Source organism: Acomys minous (assembly GCF_964271855.1).
Source record: "Acomys minous genome assembly, chromosome: 14".
In the NCBI taxonomy this organism is placed as follows: Eukaryota; Metazoa; Chordata; class Mammalia; order Rodentia; family Muridae; genus Acomys; species Acomys minous.
Window position 1 is genome coordinate 6,627,404 of NC_140496.1, and position 25,944 is coordinate 6,653,347.

The 25,944-nt window shown below is 49.7% G+C and overlaps 1 protein-coding gene across 10 annotated transcripts in view; it reads right to left on the minus strand.

Annotated features, from left to right (window-relative positions):
- Positions 1–9,639: 9,639 nt before the first annotated feature.
- Positions 9,640–25,944, minus strand: part of BANP (BTG3 associated nuclear protein) — an 81,934-nt gene continuing 65,629 nt past the window's right edge. For 6 of the 10 annotated variants that reach the window (XM_084756906.1, XM_084756902.1, XM_084756908.1 and 3 more), the window contains 3 exons: positions 15,703–15,828; positions 12,244–12,387; positions 9,640–10,237 (listed from right to left, as the gene is read on the minus strand). In XM_084756906.1, coding sequence (XP_084613032.1) covers positions 10,166–10,237; positions 12,244–12,387; positions 15,703–15,828 — 342 coding nt within the window. In that variant the 3' untranslated portion in view covers positions 9,640–10,165. The remainder of the gene's footprint in view (positions 10,238–12,243; positions 12,388–15,702; positions 15,829–25,944) is intronic. The other 4 variants (XM_084756903.1, XM_084756911.1, XM_084756910.1 and 1 more) reach the window with 1 other exon arrangement.

The window sequence follows — 25,944 nt, forward strand, 5'->3', positions numbered from 1 at the left end:
TTCTGGACCTAGTTCCCTTCCTGTCACTTTGGAAAATACAGCCAGTTACCTGGCTTTGCAAGATGTCATCTCCTTCTTGCTCACTAACTACTGGTCCAGCCTGCGCCAACCCTCCTCAGAAGCTATAGAGTCCCTTTGAACTCTCTCCAAAGTTTATTCATGCACCAGGGTTTTGGGGTGGAGGGGGACATGAAAAAGAGACATAACCAAACTGACCAGAAGCCAGACACTCCCATGCCAGACTGGTGGCTTCTGTGGCAAGCAGCCTACTCTTCGGTGGGGACAAGAAGCGCATAATCATCCTGCCACCTCCACCATCCAGGAAGAAGGCCCTGTTAGCTCCCCAAGTGGATTTATCTGAGCTGCAGGCTGTAACAGGAATGAAGCCTTCCCAAAAATGAGGCTCAAAGAGGCCAGGAGGCAGAAGGCTCACACAGACGAGAGCACCCGCCGGGACCTAGCGGCAGTCTCAGAATTTCCTGGCATCTGTTCACTAGTGTTGCAATGGTGAAGGGTGAGCGTCAGAAGAAAAAGAAGATTATTAAGTGGTTTTTCTCCTGAGCCACAGGGCCAATTGGGCACACTGAGACCATCTGCAAAACCGCTTCAGCTGACTACCAGGAACAGTGTCTGCCTGAGAATTAACCCCTCTAGGACCTGGTAGCACTTCCTGGGAGCTTCCTGCAGATGGCAGCTGTGGGCACCTCTGAATGAAGTGTTGTAGCGCATAGGGTTGGAGGTGGCGCGCCTCCCTCTCGTCACCCAGATGTTAAGATGGTGTTCCAATGGACACAGGATTCGAGAGGTGTGGTGCTGCAGACAACACAGTTCCTATCTCTGAGCCAGGTGTGACAAACTGGCCTCCTGGAGCCTAGTGGGACTTGGAATTTGCCCATTTGAATTATAACAAGGCAGCCAGATTTAGGGCCACCTGAGACTTCGGAAGGGCCTGAGGGAGCCAGGTGTTCCAGCAGGTGGCAACTGAGGCAGCTGACAGGGCACCTGCCCCACTCCCCCTTTTTTCCTGTCTTGTCTGATCACTTTTTTGTTTTGTTTTGTTTTTTTCTCTGGCTGTCCTTGTGTCCTAGAAATCTCTGTAGGCCAGGTTGCCCTCGAACTCACAGAGATCCACTCAGGGATCTACTTGCCTCTGTCTACTGAGTGCCACCGCCACCACTCAGTGCACCTGATTTTTAAGACAGGGTCTCTAAGTCCCTCTGTATGTCTGTGCCTCTTTCTGTATCTATCTTTGTAGCTCTGTCTCTGGCTGCCTGATCTCTATGTCTTTCTACTCTTTTGTTTTTGTTTTAACAGATTTATTTATTTATTATGTATACAGATCTCATTATAGATGGTTGTGAGCCAACATGTGGTTGCTGGGAATTGAACTCATGACCTTTTAGAAGAGCAGTCAGTGCTCTTAGCCTCTGAGCCATCTCTCCAGCCCTGTCTTTCTACTCTTATCTGACCCTCTGCTTCCTAGGGACTTGCCGGCGTGGGTGCCACTGGCCTGTCACTGTGCTGACCTTCAAGGGAGTGCCAGACTGTGGAGGCCCAGTGGGGCCGGGGGCTCGAAGTCAAGTAGCTTCTTTCTGGGCAGACAAAGCTAACAACTAGAAGGGGCTTCCTGTGGGGTCAGAGGTGGCACGGATCTACAGCTGGAAGCCCAAAGGGCTCTGGGATATGACTGTGGGGTCAGAGGTGGCACGGATCTACGCTGGAAGCCCAAAGGGCTCTGGGATATGACTGTGGGGTCAGAGGTGGCACGGATCTACAGCTGGAAGCCCAAAGGGCTCTGGGATATGACTGTGGGGTCAGAGGTGGCACGGATCTACGCTGGAAGCCCAAAGGGCTCTGGGATATGACTGTGCGGTCTGAGGAAGGCTCAGAATCACACACCTGTGCCAGCCCCAACCTGTAAGCTTACCAGCCATGTTCTCCGAGCTCCTTCTCGAAGCACTTGGTTCTGCCTACCTGCCTACAGCTGCTGTTTTGTGTGTGTGCTCACATATATGTGTGTGTGTATGGACATCAGAGTTCGACACTGGGCACCTTCTTAAATTATTCTCCACTTGATTCTTTTGAGACAGGGCTTCTTACTAAGCCTGGAACTCACTGACTCAGCTGGATGGCAGCCAGCAGGCTTGAAGGAGCCTCCTGCCTCTACTCCCCCAGCTCAGAGGTTACAGATATGCACCGCCATGTCTGGTTTTTAATATGGTTGCTGGGGACTGAGCTTGGGTCTTTGTAGGGAATATACTTTACTGACTCAGCCGTTCCTCGAGACCCTGTAGGTATTCTTTGTGGGGTTATTCTGGCCCTGTTTTATCATTTGCAACCCAGGATTTGCTTAGATTTTTAAATGTTATCTGACTAAGAAAATAGACCACAAACCTAGTAAGCACTCACAAGCCTTCCTGATTCTCCATGATACCACCGTGCACAAAGGGACACCCATGGAGCCCACATCCAACTCAGGAAGGAGACTTTAATGTGCCATCCAGCCTACTTGTCTCTGCATATGAAAGTCAGCAAGGGACAACATCCTGGGCCAGCACCTGCCACAGCCAGGCTCACTACGATCTCAGTCCTGGGGCCTCAGTTGAAGCCAATGGAGTGGACAGGAAAAGCAGTGAATACCCACGACGTTCCTGGGAGGACGCACTATTCACCAGGTGGCACTTGGGCCCAGGACCTCAGCTCCAGCTCTTTCGGAGCTACTCATGGACAAAGAGGCCCCACAGCACCTAGAGCTTGTGACCTCAGTCTTGAAAGTGTAGAGTTGGACGGTTTCTTTCCGCTGTGCAGCAGTGTTCCTCCTGGGTAACTGTGACCTTGGCTCAGTTGCTTCCGCAGCTGCTGTCGTGGCCCATCCATCATCCCCTGTCTGCCTGCCAGGCGTGATGATCTCAGATAAAACTCCATGGGGATCCATTGCCAGCAAGCCATCATCCATCCTATCCTCCTGGGTGCCAGATAGATGGTGACAGTCTGGTCTGACTCTAGAGGACAAGAGATCAAGATGGGTGTTGCTGCAGCCTTCAAGCGTCTACTGGCCAGCACCCCACTTTCTCCCCTGCCCAGAGCTGGGCTCTCAGCTCTATGCCCTCCTCACTCAATCCCTTGTTCAGTTGACCTATGTCCAGGCTGAGGGCCATGCCTGCTGTCTGCTAGGCAAAGGTTTGCTTTCTCTAACTTTAAGGTACAAGGAAGTGGAGGGTGTAACCCAGGGATGGCAATCATAGTTACTCTGGTGCCTGTGGCCTATGGTACAGGGACAGGCCAGCCTGTGCTTAGGGGTCTTTACCTCAAAGCTGTGCCATCAATTTCCTGTAGCACCTGATGTGCCTTCAGCTGCATTCATTTCTTGACACTATGATTTAAAGCTACTTCTTTTTGGTTTTGTTTTAGTTTGGTTTTTGGTTTAAGACAGGGTCTTGCTATATAGCTCAGATGAGCCTCAAATGTACAATCCCCCTGCCTTGGTCTCCTGAGTTCTGGGATAGCAGGCAGGCACCACCACACTGAACTAAGGCTATTTTATTTTATTTTTTGGTTTTTTGAAACAGAGTCTCTCTGTCTTGGCTGTCCTGGACTAACTTTGTAGACTAGGCTGGCCTTGAACTCACAGCAATCCACCTGTCTCTGATTCCCAAGTGCTGGGATTAAAGGTGTGTGCCACCACCCCTGGCTGCTAAGACTATTTTAATGGCAGCTTTTTGTTGTTGTTTGCAGTTGTTGTTGTTTTGTTTTGTTTTTAAATGCCCACTGACAGAGGTGGAAGCACAGTATCATTTTGCATGTTGATTTTTGAGCCAATAATTCATCTCTGGGAGCTACAGATGCTCTAGATTTCATCTTTGGCAGCTACCTGCAGTTTTCTAAAGTTGTCTGTGAGTGAGTTTTCCTTTTTCCTAGGCCGCTTGTTTGTTTTCCTCTCCTGTGCACACTCCCACAGGTGTCACCTGGCCTGTTTCTCATTTACAGATTGTGGTCCATGTGCTCTGAGTTCCAGGTTTTCCTAAAAACCCTCATGGAAATGAAGAAAGTTCTTTATACTTCTAGAATGTCTAGGTTTCTCTAATATTTTAAGTGGATGCTAAATTTTATTAAAAGCAGTTTTTGCCAAAATGTTTTTCATGTTTTAACAGTGAATGCCATCCCAAATTAGACCAAGGCACACTTGTACACTGGGCACCATGTGGCTGCGATGGGCATCTAAAGGGCTTGAGTTACTGTGTTCATCTGCCTGTGACTTAAACAATGAGTTTGGAACCTCCCCCAGGACACCGGAAGCATAACACGGAACCTCCGTGAGCACGCTCCACCTTTTAGGGTTTGATTTGCTAACCTTTGGCTACGTCTTTGAACTGGGTCTGAGGAAGATTTCTATAAATGTCTTTCTCTGCGGACCTTAGGTCTGTTAAGTCAAAAGTATGCCTCCCTTAGAGGTGTGGGGGATGTCTTGTGTCCTGCCTTCTGGAAGACAGAGAGAATAGGACATCCCCACCCACCAGGGTTTGGAAGAACACATTTTATCCTGAGTCTTTTCTACTTTCTTTCCCATTCACAATTGCCCTCGTCTGACAGGCTCACCTGCTGCCACAGCAGTTATCTGTGCTTCTGTCCAGCTGTTGTCTAGTTGCAGAATGACCATTTGGTTCATTGCTCAGAGTCTCCACAATTCCTTGAGCTCGGTGGTGCCAGCAGAGCTATTCTGAAGGCCTCCTGGGGCGGCTGCAGCGGCTGCCTCTCTGGGTTGCTTCTGTTGTCTGTGCTGCCTAGGTTTTCACTGCGCTTCATTACTTCTGTCTGCAAAAGTTGCCTGTGGATATAATCTGATATCCTTCTCCTCCTCCTCCTCCAAAAAAGATTGGCGCTTGTTCCCACCAGGCTGCTGGTGACACCAGCAGGCTCAGCTATGCTTGCCAGCCTATTATCAGCAACTGAGACAATAGAGTTAGATAAGGGGCTGCCCTGAAAGCCAGGGTAAAGGAGTCCATGGGTTCTGTGTGCTTTGCTGTCTGGTCCCAGTGCCTGCCCAACTAGCTGTAAGGATGGTAAGGCCCCACACATGCACTTAGCTGCCACCACCCAGCCCAAGAGAAAACTGTCCCCAATCATCCCCAACTCCCAGGTGGCCCTTCCTCACCTAAGCCTCTTTCTTTGGTGCTTCCAATGTACCTGCAGGGCCCCTACTATCACCATAACACTCCCTGTGCCCTGTCCCTTCTTTGGACAGGCTGGGTATTTTTGCTGTTTGTAATTATCTGCACCCTATTAGTTTGAAAGTAACGCTATCTGGCGTTATTGTGACAGCTCCAAAGACTAAGGAACGCCCCATGCTGCTTCTTGTTTGGACTTCCTCATATCGTCTATATTGTGTGTTATTTGGACAAAAGACACAGTATCTTCTCTGCCACCACTTTAGCCTGCTCACAAGGATGCCACTCTGCTCTTCCCGTGTCTGGTGCCTTGTTCCTTCTGTCACAGGAACCCCTGCAGTGCAGAGCTGCTAGCAAACAGTTTCTGCCCTGTGTGCCTAGTGAACACGCTGGAAGAGGGTGCAGTACTGCTAGGCACAGTCCTGTCTGTAGAACTCCTCTGCCAGCAATGGCTTGTAGGTAACGAGGCAGGTGAGGCATGTTGCCTCAGTCCACACTACATGGCAATCCAACCAGTCAGCGTGACTGCAGGGTTTGCCTGCTCCTCCTCTCTGGCCTGGGGACAGCACAGTGCTGACTGGAGGCAATCACAGGCTGGGGATGAGCCATTCCCGTGCCAGCAGGGCTCTGGGACCTAGCCCTGAATCTGTGCTCACTAGAAATCACTAGACCAGGACACGGATTAAGCCACCACCTCACCCACAGGAGGCAGCTGTTCACTGTTCTCTCCACAGGCTTGTGTAGTAAACCATCATGGTTTAAAAGTATCTCGGTGCAGCGAGGCTGATCCTCTTCGTGTTTACTAGGCATATGGAGATCTGGTGGATATGTTTCAGTCTTTTGCCTTTTTGTTATTTTGGGAGAACAGAATCTCAGCAGTAAGTGGCAGTCACATTGTCTCTCAGTGGCTGGAAGGCCTGTGTGAGGCCAGGCCTCCTTGGCTCCTCAGATCCTCTTGAACTGTGCAGTCGTCATGTGCACAAAGAGCCAATCTCTCCTAGGTGTTGGGATCTCCTTTAGTGTTTTTGTTATTTTTAAAAGTCGGGGTCTTATGTAGGTGAGGTTGACATAGAACGACTGACTCTGCGGCCTCCTCTCCCAGGCTGTGCCACCGCATGCACCTAAGTAGTGTTTTCTGTGCCAGCTTTTCCTTCACTTTTATACCCAGCTCAAGTCACCTGCCCTCAAGCCTCAGCCAGAGTTCACCACCTAGTTCACTGCACCCCTTGTGAAATTCCAGCTGCCATGAGCTTCATTGTGAATTTGTGTCCCTTGTCCCAGCACCCCCACATCCTCATGGTGGGTCTCTGTCTTAAGTTCTCTGTTCTGAACCATCTGCTGTTGGGCCACACACAAGTCCAGCAAGACAAGTAACTGTCCTTCTTAAAGATTTGGGTTTTTTCATGTTTGTCTGCTGTGGGAGTGTAGGGAAGCATCAGGTTATAAGCACTGGGCTCTCCACACGAGGAGGGGAGCAGTAAGCACTCCTAGGCACCGAGCCATCTCTCCAGCCGTCCTCATCGTGCCCGTCCACTGCCACAGAAGAAGGCCTGCTTGGCTTCTGCTTGCAGCTTCACTGGCTGCACCACGCAGAGCGCCCATACCTTCACCAATGAGGCTTTGGTTCATGAGCAGTGACCTGTGTGATATCAGTATCTTTTGTTAGATTTATTTCTGTTGGTGGAAGCTTCTGGAAGTCCAATATGCAGCATTTAAGAGCATCTGTGCTGATTCTGATTGACATGAAAGTTGATTCTTAAGTGGCCTGTAGCTAGCACCCAGAAAAAGCACACAGGTTTCTTGGTCACTCCTGTGATGTCCGCTATGTGTCCACATCCAAGATATCTATAGACAGAGACAGTCTCAGCTCTGGCTTTGCAGTCACACCTGGCTGCTCAGTGCTAACAATCCTTGCCATTGTTCAGAGTAGCTGAGGGGTCAGGTGTCCTCATTTGTCACACGTCAGAGAGGCTTTCCAAATCCAAGTTCAGGGGATATTTGTCACCGGGTTCTTATAGATGCCTCTGATCACACCTATGGTGACTTTGCTCAACGTGCCCTTAACCATGAACAGGTAACTTTTACCTGAAGTTTGTCTGCTTAAGATAACCATGTGGTTATATTAGCACAGTGAGTCACAATGACTTTCAAATATTATACCAAGCATACATGCCTAAATCCAACTAAACCAGGGGAGAAGTGGGGTTACACATCACTTGATGTCATGCTTTGGGGTAGCTCAGACACAAGCAACAATCTTCCTTTTCTTCTTCTTCCTTCCCTTTCTGCTACCCCACCCAGCCTAGTGTCAAGGCAGCATGCCATTCCACCTGCTTTTTCCCAATCCATCGATGCTGCAACACTGTCATCTTCCATGGGTATCCACTGTCCTTCTGGCTGCTTTAGCAGGAGTTTATCAACTGTCTGAAGATTTGTGTAAGTGGGATGCTCTATTTGTAGTCTTCCCACAGCACCAATGTTGGTTTTGTCCTTTGAATCTAGACTTAATTCAACCCAAGTTTGTCTTAGCTTTTTTTTCAGCACGCCTGACATATTCCACGTTTTGACATTCCAATCTGTCATTAAATGAAGAATATCTTCATGAGTCCTCATTAACATCATTAACATTGACCTTGCTTCCATTTGGTCAGAGAACACACAACACGGCTCAGAGCTGGTGGCAAGCTGAGTTCCTCAACACTGCTCCAGAGAATACCTGGGAATACACCTTCCTCAGGCTATTGGATCCTATTGTCCCTACAGGGACAAGGCCAGGGCTAGCGGCCACTTGAGCAAGCATTCTAATCTTCATGGATAGTTACGTTTCTATAGTTTTCAGATACTGAAGGCTTAAAGTTGCACACCAAACACCGTCTTTCTTTAATGCAATTAAAAGAACTTTAAAATAATTCACTTCTCTTCTTGCCTGCCCTGAGTTAGTTAGGTTTTCCACTATTTGATTTCTTTAATCTCAGACAGTCAATTTTACATAGATCACTTACGATCCATTTCTGCTCCAGGTGACCCAGCAGTCTTACTCAGAGAGCCTCCATCTGGGCCCATGGTGCTGTCTTGGAAATCCCCTAGCATCTCCTTTCCACAGAGCTTCTTTAGCACATGGCCTCAATTTTCATGTTTCTGCCAAGTGTGATCCACTTATCAAAAATAACCTTGAGATATAACAAACACCAAACATTTCACCTTTTCCCCCTTGAGACGGAGTTTCTCTGTGTAGCCTTGGCTGTCCTGGACTCACTTTGTAGACCAGGCTGGCCTCGAACTCACAGTGATCCGCCTGCCTCTGCCTCCTACATTTCACCTTTTTGACTGACGAATACAGTGCCCTGGTGTACAGGACAAGAGCATCTGTTATCCGGTCCAGGCCAGTCTCACCACCCCACAATGATACACTCTTCCCTGTATGTTACCACCTCAGTCCCTCCTTCAGATCCTGACCACGTGTTTCTGTCAATCTGTCCATTTATTCATATGACCTTCCAGTAAGGAGTCTTTTACCTCTGGATTCTTTCACTCACTAATGTTTTCAAGTTCATCAAGCTACGGTGTGGGCCAGAGTGCCAATCTTTGGCAGTCAAACAGTCCTCTGTATTGAGAGGCATGCTTTCGCTCCCCTATTCATATGCTGGACCTTTGGGCTCTTTCCACTTCAGGTTGTTATGAATGGGGCTATTACAGACGTGCACACACAGGCATATGTATGAACACAGAGGGTGTTCCTGGGATTACAACTGCAGGGTCACACGGTACATTGTTACTAGCTTTCTGAAGCCCTGACTGCTGAAAGCAGTCACCTCCCAGAACTCAAGCTTCCGAGGTGTGGATCTACTGCCATCTCCCATCCTGTGTATCTGGGGTCAGGATGTGCTCTTGCTGGGGTGTGCTTTCCTTTCTGGATCCTTCTGGAACTGATCTTCTGTTCTTCACTCTTGCCTGGGATCCTGCCCAGATATAACCCCAGCCTCCGTGCCCTTCCCCAGTTCCCACACACAGGGCCATCTTCAACAGTGGCTGCTCTCTTCTGCTACCTCAGTGTACCCTGGTGAATAACCAGCCCAGGAATTCAGAATGCAGTGGCCTGAGACAGAGGCATGATAATTTGAGAACACAACTTTGAAATCATCCTAGGAAAAGCCTCAAGCATGGCACTGTCAGTAAGGACAACTTTACTGGCACTTCACAAGCCACTGATTGACTACTTGAAACTGCTTTTTCTGTAGCCATGGCCTTCTCCAAGAAGCCCCAGGGTTGCACTCAGCCTACGCATTCAGAAGAGGATGGGCTGGAGGAAGCAGCTGCCCCAGGGGTGCCTACAGCTCACATGCACCAGCAGAGGGGGCCGGAGTAGGAATCCCCTGGTCGCATGGACCTGGAAGTGAGTATTCTTCCCAGGACCCATTCCGGGAACAGGCACCCTGGGGAAGTCCTCTCGTGGTGCAACAACACTGAGCCTCTGTGGCCATAAATACACTTTATTTCATTAGAAATGCATAATTACACCGTGGAGCACTCCCCTAGCAGCGGGTCCGCAGTGCTCCAGCATCGTCAGTTGCCTCCAGCATCTATGTCAGGACCCCGAAGGGAGTACACGGCCAGGCTTCTGTTACTCCACAGTTGTGTTTCTGTTCTGGCTTTGTTTTTTGTTTTGTTTTGGGTTCTTTTTTTTTTTTTTCTTTTTTTTTTTTCCATTTTCTCTTTTGTTATAAACACCATAGCAAATTAAAAAAAGCTGTTTAAACAAAATATTGTAGTTCTTGTTTTTCTGAATGTACTCAGCACGCTCCACACTACACTTCTCCTCAGGAGACCAGCAGTGAGACTCAAATCCTGAGGCGCCTTCCAGCAGGGGTGGCCAGGACCTTCCCCCAAGAGGAAGGACTCTCTGATGCCCTGCAGAACCCACAGTTGCTGCTGAAGCAGGAGAGCAGGACGCAGGGCAGGGCCAGTGAGCAGCTGTGGCATGGCTCCTACAATGCCTGGTCTCACTGGATCTGGATGGCTCCGTGTTCAAGCTGCATTTCCGGCTGCAGAGTGGGCTGCAATGCTTCAGCCGTCTGCAAGGTGGGGAAGAAAGGAAAGTTGTTCTAGAAAAACACAGCAGCACATGTGTGTCAGCAAGCCACCTATGTGTTATACAGAGCCACAATTTCCACACACAAGTAGACAGGGCACAGCAACTTCAGAAGTGTGCATACCAGGCTCCCCGTGACCAGATGGGAAAGAAGCAGACCTCACACCTGCCTAGGAGAACTTGGGTAACTGAGGCCAAACTGCTGCTAACTCCCCATCCTTTCCTCAAGGTGCCCTGGGAAACAACAGGAATTAGACATGCCATGTTCTTAACCTGACATCTGTTTAGACTCTCGTGGTCATATTGACTTCCTATAGAAACCCCCTAGTGCTCTAAAGTGGCATCTTGGAACAGCTTAAAGACATGGCGCCTTTCAATGAGGGATGTCACAAAGACTGCAGGCACTGCTTCAGGGTGAGAGCCTGCGACCTTGGGAGGACTTACGGAGTTTCTGTGTCAGCTGCACTGCAGGGGCACAGAAGGATAAGTAACTGAGCCTCAATGCTGAGTCAGGCACAGGGCCTTCTCCACTCGAGGGTCACAGACAGGGCTGGCACCTAACGACTCTCACTGCACATTGAAGACTCTGATTTTTAAACACAAACCAAACAAACAAAACCAAAAGTGGCTTCTTTCCCATCTCCCTGCTGGGGACAGTATGGCTGAGGCTATGTTCAGTTCACATTTTTTTAAAGATTTATTTTTTTATTATTATGTATACAGTGCTCTGTTTGCATGTACATCTGCAGGCCAGAAGAGGGCATCAGATCACATTATAGATGGTTGTGAGCCACCATGTGGTTGCTGGGAATTGAACTCAGGACATTTAGAAGAGCAGCCAGTGCAGTTAACCTCTAAGCCATCTCTCCAGCCCTCAGTTCACTTCTTAAAAAATAAAGCAGGGTGTGGTGGCGCATGCTTGTAATCCCAACACTTGGGAGGCAAAGGCAGGTGGATCACTGTGAATTCAAGGCCAGCCTGGTCTACAAAGCAAGTCCACCACAGCAAGGCTACACAGAAAAACCCTGTCTCTAAAAATCAATGAATGAATGAACGAACGAACGAACGAACGAACGAACGAGGATTTCAGTTCAGGTGGAGGGATGGGGATTGGAGATGCTTTCTATGAAGCTCTGTGCTCAGGTAGGCAGAAAAATGCCTAGTGCTTAATCAAGTTTGCAAAAATGAGATCAGGTAGGCAGCTGTGTGTCAAGCTGAAGGAAGCAGCCTCTTAAGGCTTTATGGGGGTCATAACCTAGGCCCAGGTTCCTTCTCTGAAAACCTGGAATAGGAGTTCCTAGGCCTTCAGGGAAGGAATCCCATAGTGCCCTCTCCTCAGATGCCTGGCCTAGCAGTTCCATAAGTCCTTCCAATGGCTGAGGCAGAGAAGCCTCAACAGCTCCTGGGGTAAGTAAAACTATGCCCAGCCTAGGCCAAGGCCTGGCTCTCAGGCGACCACAAACTTCTGTGAGAGCCCGCATTGCTCACTGTACCAGGCCCATCGTGCACAGAGGAAGGAGCTCCAGAAAAGTTTCCCGTGGTAGGCAGAGGTGCGCAGAAGGAGGTAGGAGACCTGACAACAGGGTACAGACTCAGATTGTCTTGAGCTTTCTGCCTGCCGACCACTGTCACTTCCTCTGACTGGGCTGAGCCACTGGAGCCTGCAGCTTCTGGTACCCAGGATGGGCTGCCAGGCAGAGGGGCTGTGGCTTCTGTGGCCTTCAACAGAAGGGGCAATGAGTTCTCAGGAAACAGAGACCCTGACTCTGGCCTCCCCGAAGAACGGCTCTGAGGAAAGGGGGCAGGGAAGAGATTTGGTCTGGTGTTAGATCCAGACAACCATTTCTAGACAGGTGTCTCAAGTACAGCTTGCATTTCAAACAGAAATGTCTCTCTCCAAGGGTTCCTACCTCTAGAGGAATGTCAGGCACAGCCCCAAGTCCAGTGTCTACTAGGGAGGCTGGTGGGATCAGGAAGGATAGGACTCACCTGTGCTGCAGCTGTGTGGTCGCTCACGGGCGCCAGCTGGACATACTGAACCTGAATGTCACTGCCCTGAAGAGGCGACCCGTCTACTCCCGTAGCAGCAGGATCTGAAGAGGCCACGGCTATGAGTTGAGCACCCTGCAGTACCTGGGTTTGGGGACAAAGCCAGGCTGGTCAGTGGAGCTTGGGTCAGTAGACCCCCATCCTCTTCTGGCTCTGAAGCAGCAGGAGGACCCAGGCCCACAGCACGGATGCCAGTGCAGTGCAGCCTCACTGCCCACTGCAGAGAGACACCTGTTTAGGTGAGTGTCATGGAATCTGTAACAACTACACACAGCCTTGTTACACACAGACATTAGTCTTCTAAAGCCCATGTAAAAACAAACAGGCTAGAACTTAAAGAGGCAGCTAAAGAAACCTGCACAGGCACATTGAGGACACAGCCAGAGAGCTCAACAAATCCTGGGCAGAGCCACTGTGAAGTCAGTAGCTTTAGACAGAAAAGCAGAAGGAGAGGACAGGGCTGCAGAGATGGCTCAGTGGGCACATCGCTTGTGTGAGGGCATGAGGATTTGAGTTTGGATCTTCAGCATCCACACACAAACCAGGAGTAGTTTATATGCCCGTAACCCCAAACAGGAAGGCTGCTGGAGCTAACTACCCAGCCAGCCTGGCCAAAACAGTGAGCTCCAGGTGCAGTGAGAAGCCTGTCTCAGAAAAAATAAGACGAAGATAGATGAAGACAGCATCATCCACGTCTACATGTGCAAACACAGGCACTCGTATGCACACATACATGTACGCACGTGTGCACATACACATACACACACGCACATGCACACACACACATGCACACACACACACCAAAAAAAGAAAAAAGAAAGAAGAGAAGAGCTACTATGGCAGGGAGACTGGAGGAGCAAACAGGCTCCAAGAGGAGGGTGTGACAAAAGAGACCCCAGGGGCAAGTAACTATTGAGCAGAACCTTTAGCCCTTCTATTATTCTGACCCTGCTTGACCAAGGAGCCTGCCTCAGAATGGGCCTGGAGGAGGGGGAATAGGCTTGAGTGATCCCACCCCTGGATCCTTCCCAATGACTTACTTCCCACAAGCTGCCCCTGGTGCTCACACAACTGGGGAGGTGGCTGGAGGCAGGCAACGCACAGCCTCTGTCTGGCCATTCATAGTTGCCAGGAACCATGAGGCTCCTCATTGGGGTAAAGGAAGGCCAGGAGTCCCAGGCATGGAACTCCAATAATGAACAGACTCGCCCATATCAGAGGCACCTATGGCAAGATGGCATGCCTATCCTGTGGTACAGAGAAGACTGAATGTGACATGGTTCCCCACAACCAGAGATAGCAGTACAAACTCACCCAGTAAACTTCTAAGAAGAGCTGTCCTCATACAGTGTTGGCTTGACTGTCAGATGACATGTGCCTTTTTAAAGGACACACTCCAAGTAAGGACAGTGTTTTTATGCTAATGAGGGTCTGCCAAACCTGTGGCTCAGGTTCACAGGCAGTGGAAAATATATTTTTTTAATGACTGAAAAACTCTTTTTAATTTTTCTGAATAACTGAGAAAAAATGACACAACTATTTGGGGATATGACTGCCAACAGACTGAATATAGCTGTCCCCTCAGAAACTCATGCTGGACTCTAATGTCACAGTGGCAGTATCGGGAGGTGGGTCTTTCTTAAGGAATGGACACCTAGCATTTCTTTGGAAGTGGTCCACCTCCATCTTGGAGAGCACAGTGGGTTCTGGGTCAATCTCTCTTCCAGTATCACTCTGCTCACCCACAGAGGCCCTGACAGACTGCTTAGGGAGGAGACAAGAGACAAGAGCAACAGTGCCAGTCCAATGGCTAGCCTGTCTCCGCACATATCTGGCCCTCACAACATACCTCTCTGGACCTGCTTAGTGCTGCTCTTCTCTATGTCAAAATGTGGGGATACGAGGACAGTTTCTTGGCCTCATAGGAGCCACACATCCTGGTCAGCCACTCCGTGGGCCATGGTGACAGGCAGTGGGCTGTGCAAAAACAGAAAGGCTGGCCCTCATTTCTCTCTAGGTGTCCAAATTCAGGTTAATTAAAAAGAAAAGGGATGTGCAAACACACATCCAGGCAAGTTTAAAACTCAGAATAAACACTTGCCTGGTACTTGCACCCCAAAATATCTTAGCAGTGCCCTTACCCCACACCCAGCTCTGGCACAGCAACTCACAATGCTACTGGCCACTCCCTCCCTCTTCAGGGCAAAGCAGGACAACAGATGCTCATGTGCCCAACAGCTGGCTAAGAGTAAACACACCTAACTAGAGTAAAATGACCTGGTTTTTCAGGAGTCGTTGACAGAAACCTCTGGGTCCCTCCTTCTACTCTGACTTACTTTGTCAGAACTACATCTCTCCAGACAGGGTGCTTTGTTTTATCTGACCAAGCAGTTCAACTTAAGACAAAACCAAAGACTTTTATATTTAGGGGAAAAGCAAATGGAGCTCTTATTTTGGGGACAGCCTTTGGTGGCAGACTGGGTGGGAGCCTTGGCTCTTCCAGACCCTCCCACTGTGTGAGCTGACCCTAACCTTTCATGGGAAGCCAGGGTAGCCTAGGACTTCTCTTCCCCTGTGTTTACTCACCCAGAGTCCCTCCTGCCCACCCACCCCCTCAGCAGCTCTTGTGGACTCAGGGGGTCCCACATGCTCCTGTGCCAACACTGCAGCCTACCAAAGGCAAGCTCTGCAGAGGAATGGGCTATTCCTACCCATCAGCTGAGGCACAGGAACTTCCTGGTCTCACTGTGAGACAATGCATCAAACCAACAGGATAGTATCTGTGGCCCAGTTGTGCCTGGCTGTCTCCCCTGACCTCCCTGGGGTCATCCACCAGGGCAACCCAGCTAAAGGCAAAGGGTGTCTCCTTATGTGCTCCCTGAACAGGCAGAAGCAACAGGCTTCAGAAGGAAGGAGAGAGAACAAACACCAGAACTGCTGCAACAGCAGAATGGCCCTACCTCCATAAGTGAAAGGATCTGTGGGGCAAGGGCCTGACTTACTAGCCATTCATCAAACCCTGTGTCTTCATACATCATCAATAGTTTCAAGTATGCCTGCACACATGCATGTATCTGCATATAAGGCACAGATACCACATTAGCTCTGCTAAGCCCCTAACATTCACCTCCCTTACAGTGTCTCTGGCTGCCAACGTAAGCTCTTAGCCGCAGGCCTCTGTAGGTATCCCAGCATGGACAACGGCAGTTATATGGCAGCCTCTGCGAGCCTGTGCTCACAGTGTGTGGCACTCACTTGTTGTAAGCTCTGTAAGGGCCAGCTACCTGTGGCAAGCAGGCCCTGCCTGCCGTCCAGGGCTCCAAGCTGATCCTTCTTTCTCAGTCCCTGAAAAGCACTGCTCAGGCCACCCACATCTCCCGACAAAAAACACTTACAAACCTGGATCATCTCATTTCCAGCAGGCAGATCAAGTGTGTCTCCTCCCAGAGGCCAAAGCTGGGAGGGATTAGCCTGGGCCACTGAGTCACCGCTGACAGGAATGGGATTCTGGCACAGGCCCCACGACTGGAAGAGATCAGAATGGGGGCTATAGGCTTGGCAGTGACTTGTCAAGCCACAGATCCCCACCTTGTGGGGAAGAAGTAGGAAAAAGGGAAGGTGCTGGCACACTGTGGCTGCCTGGTTTGCTATCTCCTGGGAACTCAGAAGCCAGGCCACCTTTAGGAACCCCAAGTCAGGAGTTATAACATAACCACAGTTTCCCAATCATGTTACATTTTTACAGATTCTTCCATAGTGAGTTTAAGGTAACTGCAGCTGTTTTTAAAGAAACTTCTGCCATCATAGAACCGGTGTCCCAGAAAGCTCTGTGTTGAGAGCAGCAGAGCAGCACCCTCCCTGCTTAGCAACCCAACAGCGCTGTCTTGCCAGCACTGCCAATAAGACAGATCATTTTCTACATGAAACATGAAGCTGCTTAACCCTGGGGTGCTGTACTGCAGGACAACCTGGATTACAATATTAAGACAAAAGTGTAACTCAACCAACCTTAGTGAGACAGAGGTGTAACTCAACCAACCGTCAGTGAGTAGAAGCAAGCCTCTCATGTGGAGAAAACTGAGAAATCAGGGTTTCAAAGACTAGAACTACTAGGCCTGGCTAGCAAACTGTCTTCCAGTGCAGAAGCTGTGAGGCCTGGACCCTGGCTATGGGATCTGACCACATCTGTATCAACTGTAGGAGGGCCTGCTAAGCTGTCACCTTAGTGGGCTGCTGTGGTGAGGAACTTGGAGACTGAGACATATGTCAGGGTGCTGTCACCATGCTCACAGGAAGGGCACTTGCCTGGGAAGGCCTGGCCACACCTAAATTGTCTGGTTCTGGCCATGCTTTGGGGGCCTGCCACTGTATGTCTCTGGTCCACATTCAGGAATTGTCATCCTAGTGACCAGTCCACTTCTAGCAAAAGAGGTAGGCACATACCTGTTCTTCTGTGTGAGCCATTCCTGAACCTGCCTCCAGCACCAGAGGAGACAACATTCCAAGGAGCTTCCCAGGCAGTTGCCAAAGCAAGCCCTGTTTAGCCAGGCACTGCGGCTGATCACCCTAGCACTTGGTAGGGAGAAGCAGGAGGTCAGGAGTTGAAAGCCAGTCTGAGCTACATGAAACCACAACGACCCAAGTATGGTTTCTCTGGAAATGCTAGTCAGCCATGAGGACTGATACAGGAAGAGCCAGCTGGGTGAGTACAACCTGTCCATCCCAAGAGATTCTCTGAAATACTGAAGCCTGGGATGGCAGCCAGGGAAGGGAAGATGACATTTGACATCCATCCCCACATCCCACAAACAAGGCTGAGGAAGATGAAGCAACAGTGGACCACTTGATCTGTGACTGACACAGTTACAGTGAACTCAAGCACCCATATGTCTATATAACAAATGCTAAATGTATGGTGTGTGTGCTCTGCTATGTTTTGCACATCCCTGCAGCACTGGGCAGGAGTGGTGCGGGTGTGCCACGGCACACACACAAAAACCTGCTGCATGCCAAGTCTCTGGCATGGCCTAGCAGGGCTTCAAGATGATAGTGCAGGTTGTGTTTGATCTTGATGTTAAGTTGGTGGTGAATAAAAACCCAAAGTCAAATCCCAGCTACAGAACAGCAAAAGTGAGCTTGGGTTGGGTGACCAGGGTACATTTTAGCTGCCTAAGACCAAGTACTCCATCTGCTTGGGGGATACTTGCTGCTGTAGGCAGTAGTCTGGCAGACATCAGCCTTCAGCTACAAAAGAATGCAGCAATGCAGGCCACCATGGCATGGCACACAGGGACAAGTTTCCAGTATCTCCCAATAATGAACTTTCAATTCCTTCACTCTTCCTGCTCACTTTGCATCTGGAACAGAGCCCTGATATGCAGGTTCTCCAAACAGGCTCTGGAATGTGAAAATGTCTGAGTGCAGTGAAGTGAGTGTTGGCACCCAGGCCAATAGCCAGACCCATCACCTCCAGGAGACCAACTCTAGCTAGCCTGCAGCTGACCTCCAGTGGGCTTCCCAAGGGACAGCACAGCACGGACACGCCACCGACAGGGACAGGAGCAGGCATGCACTAGATTCTCAGCTTCATTGGTAGCAGCTTCCCTAACACATTTTTGAAGCAGTGCCAATTATTTTCAGACATAAGAAAAAGTGGCAGCGGGCAGGAGTTCGAAGCAGAGCACCAAGGGAACCTGGGAGCGCTGTGCTTTGGAACACACACCATCTGCTCTTCCTCCATCCACTGCCAATTCTGAAGCTGTACTTAAAACACAACTGAGATAATGCAAAACTGCTGCAAACCCTAAAATAAATGCAAGAAGCCCCAGGACCTTTCAACAGTATCTGCACATGAAACTCTGAGTCCCACCAAGATCTACAAGGAGGCACAACCAAAATAAAAGAAAGGAAACACTTGTGACAGGAATTGACACTCTTCCCAGTGTTGACTAGTGTGTGTCCAAAATAATGCCTGGCTCACAGCTGCAGGAAAAGCCCAAGAAGCTTGTTCCTTGCTAACGTGAGCCATCCAAACAGGATCTTGTCCCAATCCAGGTGCTAGCTCAAAGGGTAGTCTTCTCCAGAAAGAAGGGTGAAGTGCTAGAAAGACAACTCTCCAGTAAAACATCTAACCACTGACCTGCCTCTTCATACATACATACATTCCTACGACAAAAGTCTAATTTATTATGCATTGTTGTATCTCAGTGTGTATGTGTGTGCGTGCGCGCGCGCACATGTATGCACACACACGTGTACCAACCAAAGATCAATGTAAATTGCTCTCCACCTTACTATGTTGAGATGAGGTCTCTCACTGAGCCTGGAAGTTGGTAACTTGAAGAGCCCAGCTGGCCAGTAAGCTCCAGAAAACCTCCTCTATCTACCTCTCCAAGGCTGGAGTTTCAGATGTTCACTGCCACACCAGGCTTTTTTACATGAGTATAGGGATGGGAACCCAGGTCCTCATGCTTGTGTGGCAAGCACTTTACCAAGTGAGCCATCTCCCAGGTACTAATTCTGCAGGTCTCTCCGTCCTAGTTGGGAATACTATTGCCATGATGAAACTCCACAATCAAAAACAAGTTGGGGAAGAAAGGGTTTCTTCGCCTTACACTTCCACATTGTAGTACATGACTGATTGAAGTCACAACAGGAACTCAAACGGGGCTAGAATCTGCAAGCAGGAGCTGATGCAAAGGCCATGGAGGGGTGCTGCTTACTGGCTTGTTTCCTCTGGCTTGTTCAGCATGGTTCTTGCCTACCCCCCATCAATCACTATTTTTAAAAAATGCCTTACAGCTTGTCTACAGCCCTAAGAAAATTAGAAGCTTGTCTACAGGCTGATCTTACGGAGGAATTTTGTTAGTTGAGGCTCCCTTCTCTCTAATGACTCTAGCTGTGTCTAGTTGGCAAAAAACTAAAAGCACAGTAGCCCTGCCTGGCCTCAAGAGGTGGATGAGCGGCTGTCCACCTTGGCCTCTCAAGTGCTGGGATTAAAGGCATTAGCTCACGCTCAGCTCCAGCTCTGGATTCTTTAAGCCCTCTAAGGGAATGCTACTGAGCACATGTCCTTGAACTCTACTGTGTGTCTGTGTGTCTGTGTTTGTATGGGAAAGGGGTTGTGGCACACACATGTAGAAGCCAGAGGACAACGTCAGAGGCCTCATTTCATTGAGATGAGGCATCTCACCAGGCGTGAAGCTCACTGCTCTCCTCCCTGTTTCTGCCTGTCCCTGCTTCAGACACTGGGGTTCCTAGCACACATGGTCATGCACACTTACGTGTGCACCAGGGATTCAGACTGAGGTCCTAATGAGCTTGGGGCTGGGGGCAGGGGCTATCCCAGACTCTCCCTTCCAGGCTATGATCTAGAAGGCCTGTTTTCAGGTGATTCCACCTACCATCTTGTCCCCAGACACCTTAGGCAGGTATGCCCTTGCACATGGAGCCAGGAGAGGACCTGGGCTACACGAAAACTGATGGTGTGGCAGATCGCATGCAGGCTGCCTGAGAGACAAAGCCTATCCACACCTCCAATACAGAGCTCTCCACAACAGAGAGTGGGCTTCCAACACAGAGTTAACTACAGGGCCCAGGTAGGCCTTGCCACTAAACTGTAGAGGAAGCCAGAAAGCATGGTACCAATGGTGAGGTGAGGTGAGGGATCCTGTGGGCCTCCATGTCTTAGTATAACCTCACTTGGAAAGAGGGACCTAGAGGATAAGGGTAGGCCCTAACCTAAGGACAAGTGTCCTTCCAAAAGTAGGGACATCTAAACACAGACACAATTCTAAAAGGCCATGCACCAACAGAAGCTATCGGGGATGATGGGACCATAAGCCAAGGACTACCAAGGACCTAGTGCAATTGTTAGAAAGCCCCTCCAGAGCCTTGAGAAGTAATGAGCAGGCAGTCTGGCCTCCATTGACGCCTCTGTACAGGTGGCTGGCTGGAGTTCCTCTGCCTCCTCTACAGGAAGCCTGGCCTTCTCTAGATACCTCTGGTCTCCAGAATACTGGTTGAGGCATTTCTTTTGTTCTAAGACCTAAGTAGGGACCAGGAGTTTGGGGGTTCAAACCCCAAAATACAAAAGAGCCTTTCACTTGAAGCCCTCAACTGGACCTCCCAGAATACCCTGAAGCCTCTCTCTCCTGCGGCGGCTTTTGGAGCAGCTCACTGCCCTTCAAAGTAGCTGCCAATGGTCTCCTCTAACTGCCCCACTGGGTCCTCTCCACGTTTTCTATGGCCCCTTCCTAGCAGGGGTTGACAAAGATGAACTCTGGATCCCTGCTGGATGTCAATAGGAATCTGCAGCATCTTAATGTAAAGGAGTAGCAAAAAAAAAAAAAAAAAAAAAAAAAAAAGTGATTTAAAAAGGCAAATTCCAGTTCTGAACGGGGCAGAGCAGGCCCAACAGATAGCCTGCAGAGGCATGGGAAAAGAGCTTCACAGATCAGTAGAGAAGGAAAAGCCCTCCCACACACAACAAAGCATGGCCCATTTGGCTGGCAAGGCAGGGCACTTGAGCTGCCCAGTCTCTGTCTCACTTGGAGCTCAAGTGCTGCCAGGGCCATCCTTTTCCACCTGAGCCACATACCTATGATATGGCCCAGGCCTCCTGATGTCCAAGCATTTTCGGAGCTCTGTGCCCCAGGACTCTGCTAGCAAGGAGTGCAGCACTCAGCCCTGAGACCCTAGCTCTGGCCCTAGAGCTCAGAGAGCCATGTGAGAAACAGGAGAGGGTGGGGACTGACCACTCTTGAGAAACCTCCCAAGAAGCATCGCAGCCTCTCACTTGAGTGCCACTCACCCCCACCTCAGAGGCCCTGACCTCAAAGAGGGAAACAGCAACTCTGTTCCCATTAAAGCACAGTGGCTGTTCCCAAACACAGCCACTTGGGAAAACCAAAAGCTCCCTTACTTGGGATTGCAGTTGGTATTTATGGTAAGTCTTACCATGTGAGCAAGAGACCACTTTGACTTAACTAAGATCAAGAGTCCAAAATGCCAACACATCACTTATTTTGGGAGTAGAAAAACTCTGAAAGGGGAAGGGGGGCAGGGGAAGCACTTCCAAGAGTGGATTAGGGGCAAAAGGAGAGCCTATGCCCTGATGCACAGGTGTCCTTATTCCCATGGTAACACTGGGCACTAGAAAAAAGCCTCAATACAAGGAAAGGCCCCTGCATCGCTGTGGCTCCCTATGCCAGAGAGAGTTCAAGCTACAGAGCACCCACTGAGGAAGCCATGAACACTCCTCCCTCCTGTCCGAGGCTGGCAAGTGAAGGTGGCAGAAGAGTGGGCACCTAGTGAATGAAGGGTCTTAGAGCCAGAGGAAGCTTCGGGGAAACAGATGGGAAGAGCACCCTCCTGTTGGGGGCAAGCCAAAGCTGGAGACCATAGTGGCTATTTCTCAAGTATATGTGGAACATCTAGATGCCAGAGGATCGCAGATCTGCCATTTAGCCTAGCCAGAACAGGAAGAACCAGGGTGCCTTGGGTACTGGAACGGGCTTGGGTGACAAGTCAGGGACCTCAGGGTCCCAGTACAATAGCACCTGGGCTACTTGAGGTTGGTGCTAGGCAAGGGCTCTGGGTACTTGGGACAGATGTTTCCCTGTTTGTTAATCCGAGCTGCACTCTGCCCATGAGGAAACACAGCTCAGACACTGACTCATTTGTCGAGGTTCATAGGGCCAATAAAGCCAAAGGAACAGAGGAGGGCTTGAAGGCAGTGTCCAGCCTGCTCCCCTCCATGGTTGGAGTCACCTCTTACTTGTGACAGCTTTGTTAGAAAAGAGCAAGAAGAATGATGCCACCAAAAAGCTGCAAAAAGTGTCACTGGACCCAAATAAGAGGGCAAGTATTCACAGTGAGTGTCTTCTCCTTCAGCGTTTCTTATGAAGGAGCACAACCTCAGGACTAGGACAGCTGCCGAGGCAGCCTTTCTGCACAGCATGCTCCCCAGCTCTCTAGAGGGGCCTGTTGGAAGCTCAGACAAGGGGCCTCTGAAGCACCCCCCAGAGGAGGGTGGCCAACTCACTATGTGGTACTCAAGTGCCAGGCTCTGCCCCTGGCATCTGAGAATTTTCAGTTCACTGCTTTGCTTCTGCCCCCTTTCCTATTAATGACTTGATGCTCTTATTAAACATACCACTATGAACATACAATTTCAACTTGAAATCCATGGACAACCAGACCTACTGGTTCAGGCCTATATCCACAAGGCTGGGTCAGGAGGGTCCCAAGTGTAAGGCCTTCCTGGACTACATGGTAAATTGAGTCCTGAGCTAGAGAATGATAGGGTCAGCCTGTGCCACTTAGTGAGACCCTCTCAGAATGAAAAACACAAAATAAAACCCAGTATGGTGGCATACACCTTTAATCCTAGCTCTTGAGAGGCAGAGGCAGGAGCATCTCTATGAGTTTCAGGCCAGCCAGAATTATATAGTGAGACCCAGTCTCAAAAACCAAAACAAAGCCAAAGATTTAAAAAAAAAAAAAAAGAGCTAATTATACACCTCAAAGTGTATACTCAGTGGTAGAGCATTCTCCTAACAAGGGCAAGAGTTCAATACTCAGTATCTTAAAAATAAATACAGAATCCATATACATAGACAGGCCCTGGCTTGTGGATTCTCAGGTTTAGGGAGGTATGAAAGCATGCCCACATAGCCACTATTTCTCCTTTGACTCCTATCACTCAGTAGGTGGGGAGGTACCACACCTTAGTATCAAAGAGGATTTTTTTTTTAATGACCTAAGTGCTCTGCGTCAGAATTAGAGAGGGAGCGAGCATGTGTGAATGCTAATCTGCAGCAAAGTGCAGGCCCTCACTCAGTGGTACTAGCGGTCCCGAACTCCCCATGAAGGAAGGGCAGAAAAGAAAGGAGCTGAGCCTGTTTCCAACGATAACAAGAGTGTCACCGTTAGCAATTTTCAAAGTGCATTGGAAGTGGGGGACGGGCTGGAACAACTTTAATCCCAGCACTCAGAAGGCAGAGGCAGGCAGATTTCTGAGTTTAAGGCCAGCGTGGTCTACAGAGCAAGTTCCAGGACAGCCAGGGCTACACAGAGAAATCTTGTCTTGAAAACAAACAAACAAAAAAGTGTAGTGGAAAATAATAAAAATAGATAAAAAATAATCCTGTGATTACAAGGTTTGCCCCTGCCATGGCTGACCAGAGTCCCTAGAGAATGGAATGTGGGATGTAAGAGGGCACAGCGGGCGGCAGTAGTGCCACCTGACTGACCTCAGCTATCCCCTTACACAACTAACACAGCTCCTGCAAAGTCCCCTGGCTCCAGTTACCAGAGGCTGAAACCACAAACATGAGCGAGCACTCCTCCTAGTTACCTTTAAAAAAGCACAACATACTTCCCAGCCACAGGCTCTGTCCAGCTTCTCATGGGACTCTGCCTGACTTCAAAGACTTCTGTGTCACACTGTGACAGCAGCAGTCATCTGTCACACTGTGGTTCACAACACATGTGGTGTGTCAGAACCAGTATTCAAGAGCTACTAGGAGGGTGTGGGGGTGGGGTGGACACCAGAAAAGAAAGTGAACACTACTAAAGCTGTAGTGAGCCACGCTGCCTTGAGGAGCTGTTGTAACTGCAGATACTTATGAGGGCCGTGTAAGATCACTCTCACTGAGGCTGCAAGCACAAGCACAAGCACAAGCGAGTCTGAAGGCACAGCAATCCTGTCCAGGAACACTGCCATGCACTACAGAGCCAAACTACCCTTCCTAGGTAGCTGCTCCAAGCACCAGCTGTCCATGTCAACAGCCCACAGAGGATGCTCAAGGGGTAGCAGTGACTCTCATCAGAGCTCAGGTCTGTGGGCAAAGTGAATGTCCAAGAGCAAAGCCAAGGCCAGCCCCCAGTGGCCTTCTCAAGAAGCTACTAGCTTACTGGCTTCAGGAAGTCCCCATGACCTCAAAAGGGTCACTCTTTACCATTTTCAATGTACCCAAGAGAACACCACTCACCACTCTACAACCATCAATCCTATGACTCTTGGCATTTAAGCACCTTTAATTTCCAGAATCTTCTGACAACCCACACAAAGTAAAGACTCCAGTACACTGACACTGTAAGAACTGAGATCCCCTACTGTCACACCCACAGCCCCCACTCTGGAGCCCTTCCCTTGCATGAGGGCCCTAGATTTCCCTGACCCTGCTTTGACTTACCACCAAAGCGCCACCCACTCAATTCCATCAGACCACTCCAAAATGGCGCTGGCCCTAACTGCGCTCACAGCTACAAAGACAGAGCATGGGCAGCAGTGTGTCACCTTCCAATGGTACCTGTGGCTTCAACTAAGAAACAAATCTCCAGCCTCAAGCAGTTTAAATAATCTACCAATCTCCCAGAGCTGACTCAACAGAGCCACAGCGCAGTGAGCAGCTGGAGGCGCAGGCTCAGTCCTCAACCTCACTTCCCCACAGTGCAACTATAATCAATGCCTGCATATCAAATCCAAGTTCAGTGTGCACGGCAGCCAGCGTCCTCTGCAACCTAAGAGCACAGAAAGGATGTGAAGCCATTGCCACAGAAGGCACACGGGCCAGAAACTGGAGGGAAACGATGGCCTATGTGTGTGGGTGCTGCAGCTCCTGTGCTCAGCTCTGATGTGGAGCCGACACAGAGGAGCCAAGAGGAAGCATGGCTTTGAGAGCCCGGGCAAAGACCCTCCAAGCCATGTTTAAGAAAGCCTGCTGCAGTTTACACTGCAGTATCCAGGGAACTCCTGCTTCCTCCCTATCCTGCCCAGAGATGCTGAGTACTGGCCAAGCAGCATTGGAATGCTGAAGTGGGAAGACAAATGGCAAATAGCAGCAACCGCTAGAGTAAGAATGGCCAAGAACAAGCAAGGGCCCTCTTGGGCTGGTCAGTGCAGACAGAGGAGGAGACATGGACAGCACACGGCTCACTTGTTCCCACACCAGTGCCTGAGCACAGCCACTGAAGCTTCAAATGCCCCATTCTCCACTAGCCTTCCTGCCTGTGCTTGCCCACAGTGGCTGTACACACTAGAAGCAGCTGTGCACCTGTCAGGCCAAGTTCAGATGGCTCCCTCCTCAGTAATCCTGAATCTCTGGTGCCCACAGCCTCCTGTGACAGACAGCCTCCCTCTGGGGACACAGCTATCCTGTCGTCCTGCTGCAGCCTTGATGCAGCAAGTCTTACCACCTTCCCACATCTGATTGACAAATAATGATGAATTTATGAACATTAAGAAAAAGTCAGTCACATAGCTATCTTCCAGAGCTTTCACAACTGAGGATGGTCTCCTAGTCAACACCTTCCTACACCCTACAGCCAACGCATGCAGTCAGCCTTCAGTAACATATCCCAGTATTCACACCAGGATGAGGAAGACACGAGACCAGCTCAGCTAAGGAATCCAAGGTCAATAGGCAGAATGCTCTAGTGGGTCAGGAATAGGTCTGGGCTCTTTAGTTCACTGAGGACATCAAGGTAAATGGAGCATTTGTGCATTTGCACCCTAAATGAAGCCATCCTGAGTAAAGTTACTGAACAGACTTACTAACAGGCCAGATGATAAGGTGAGGACAGAAAGCAGAGAAAACTGGCTAATGGTCCAGCCAGAAGGCAGCTGCTTCATGA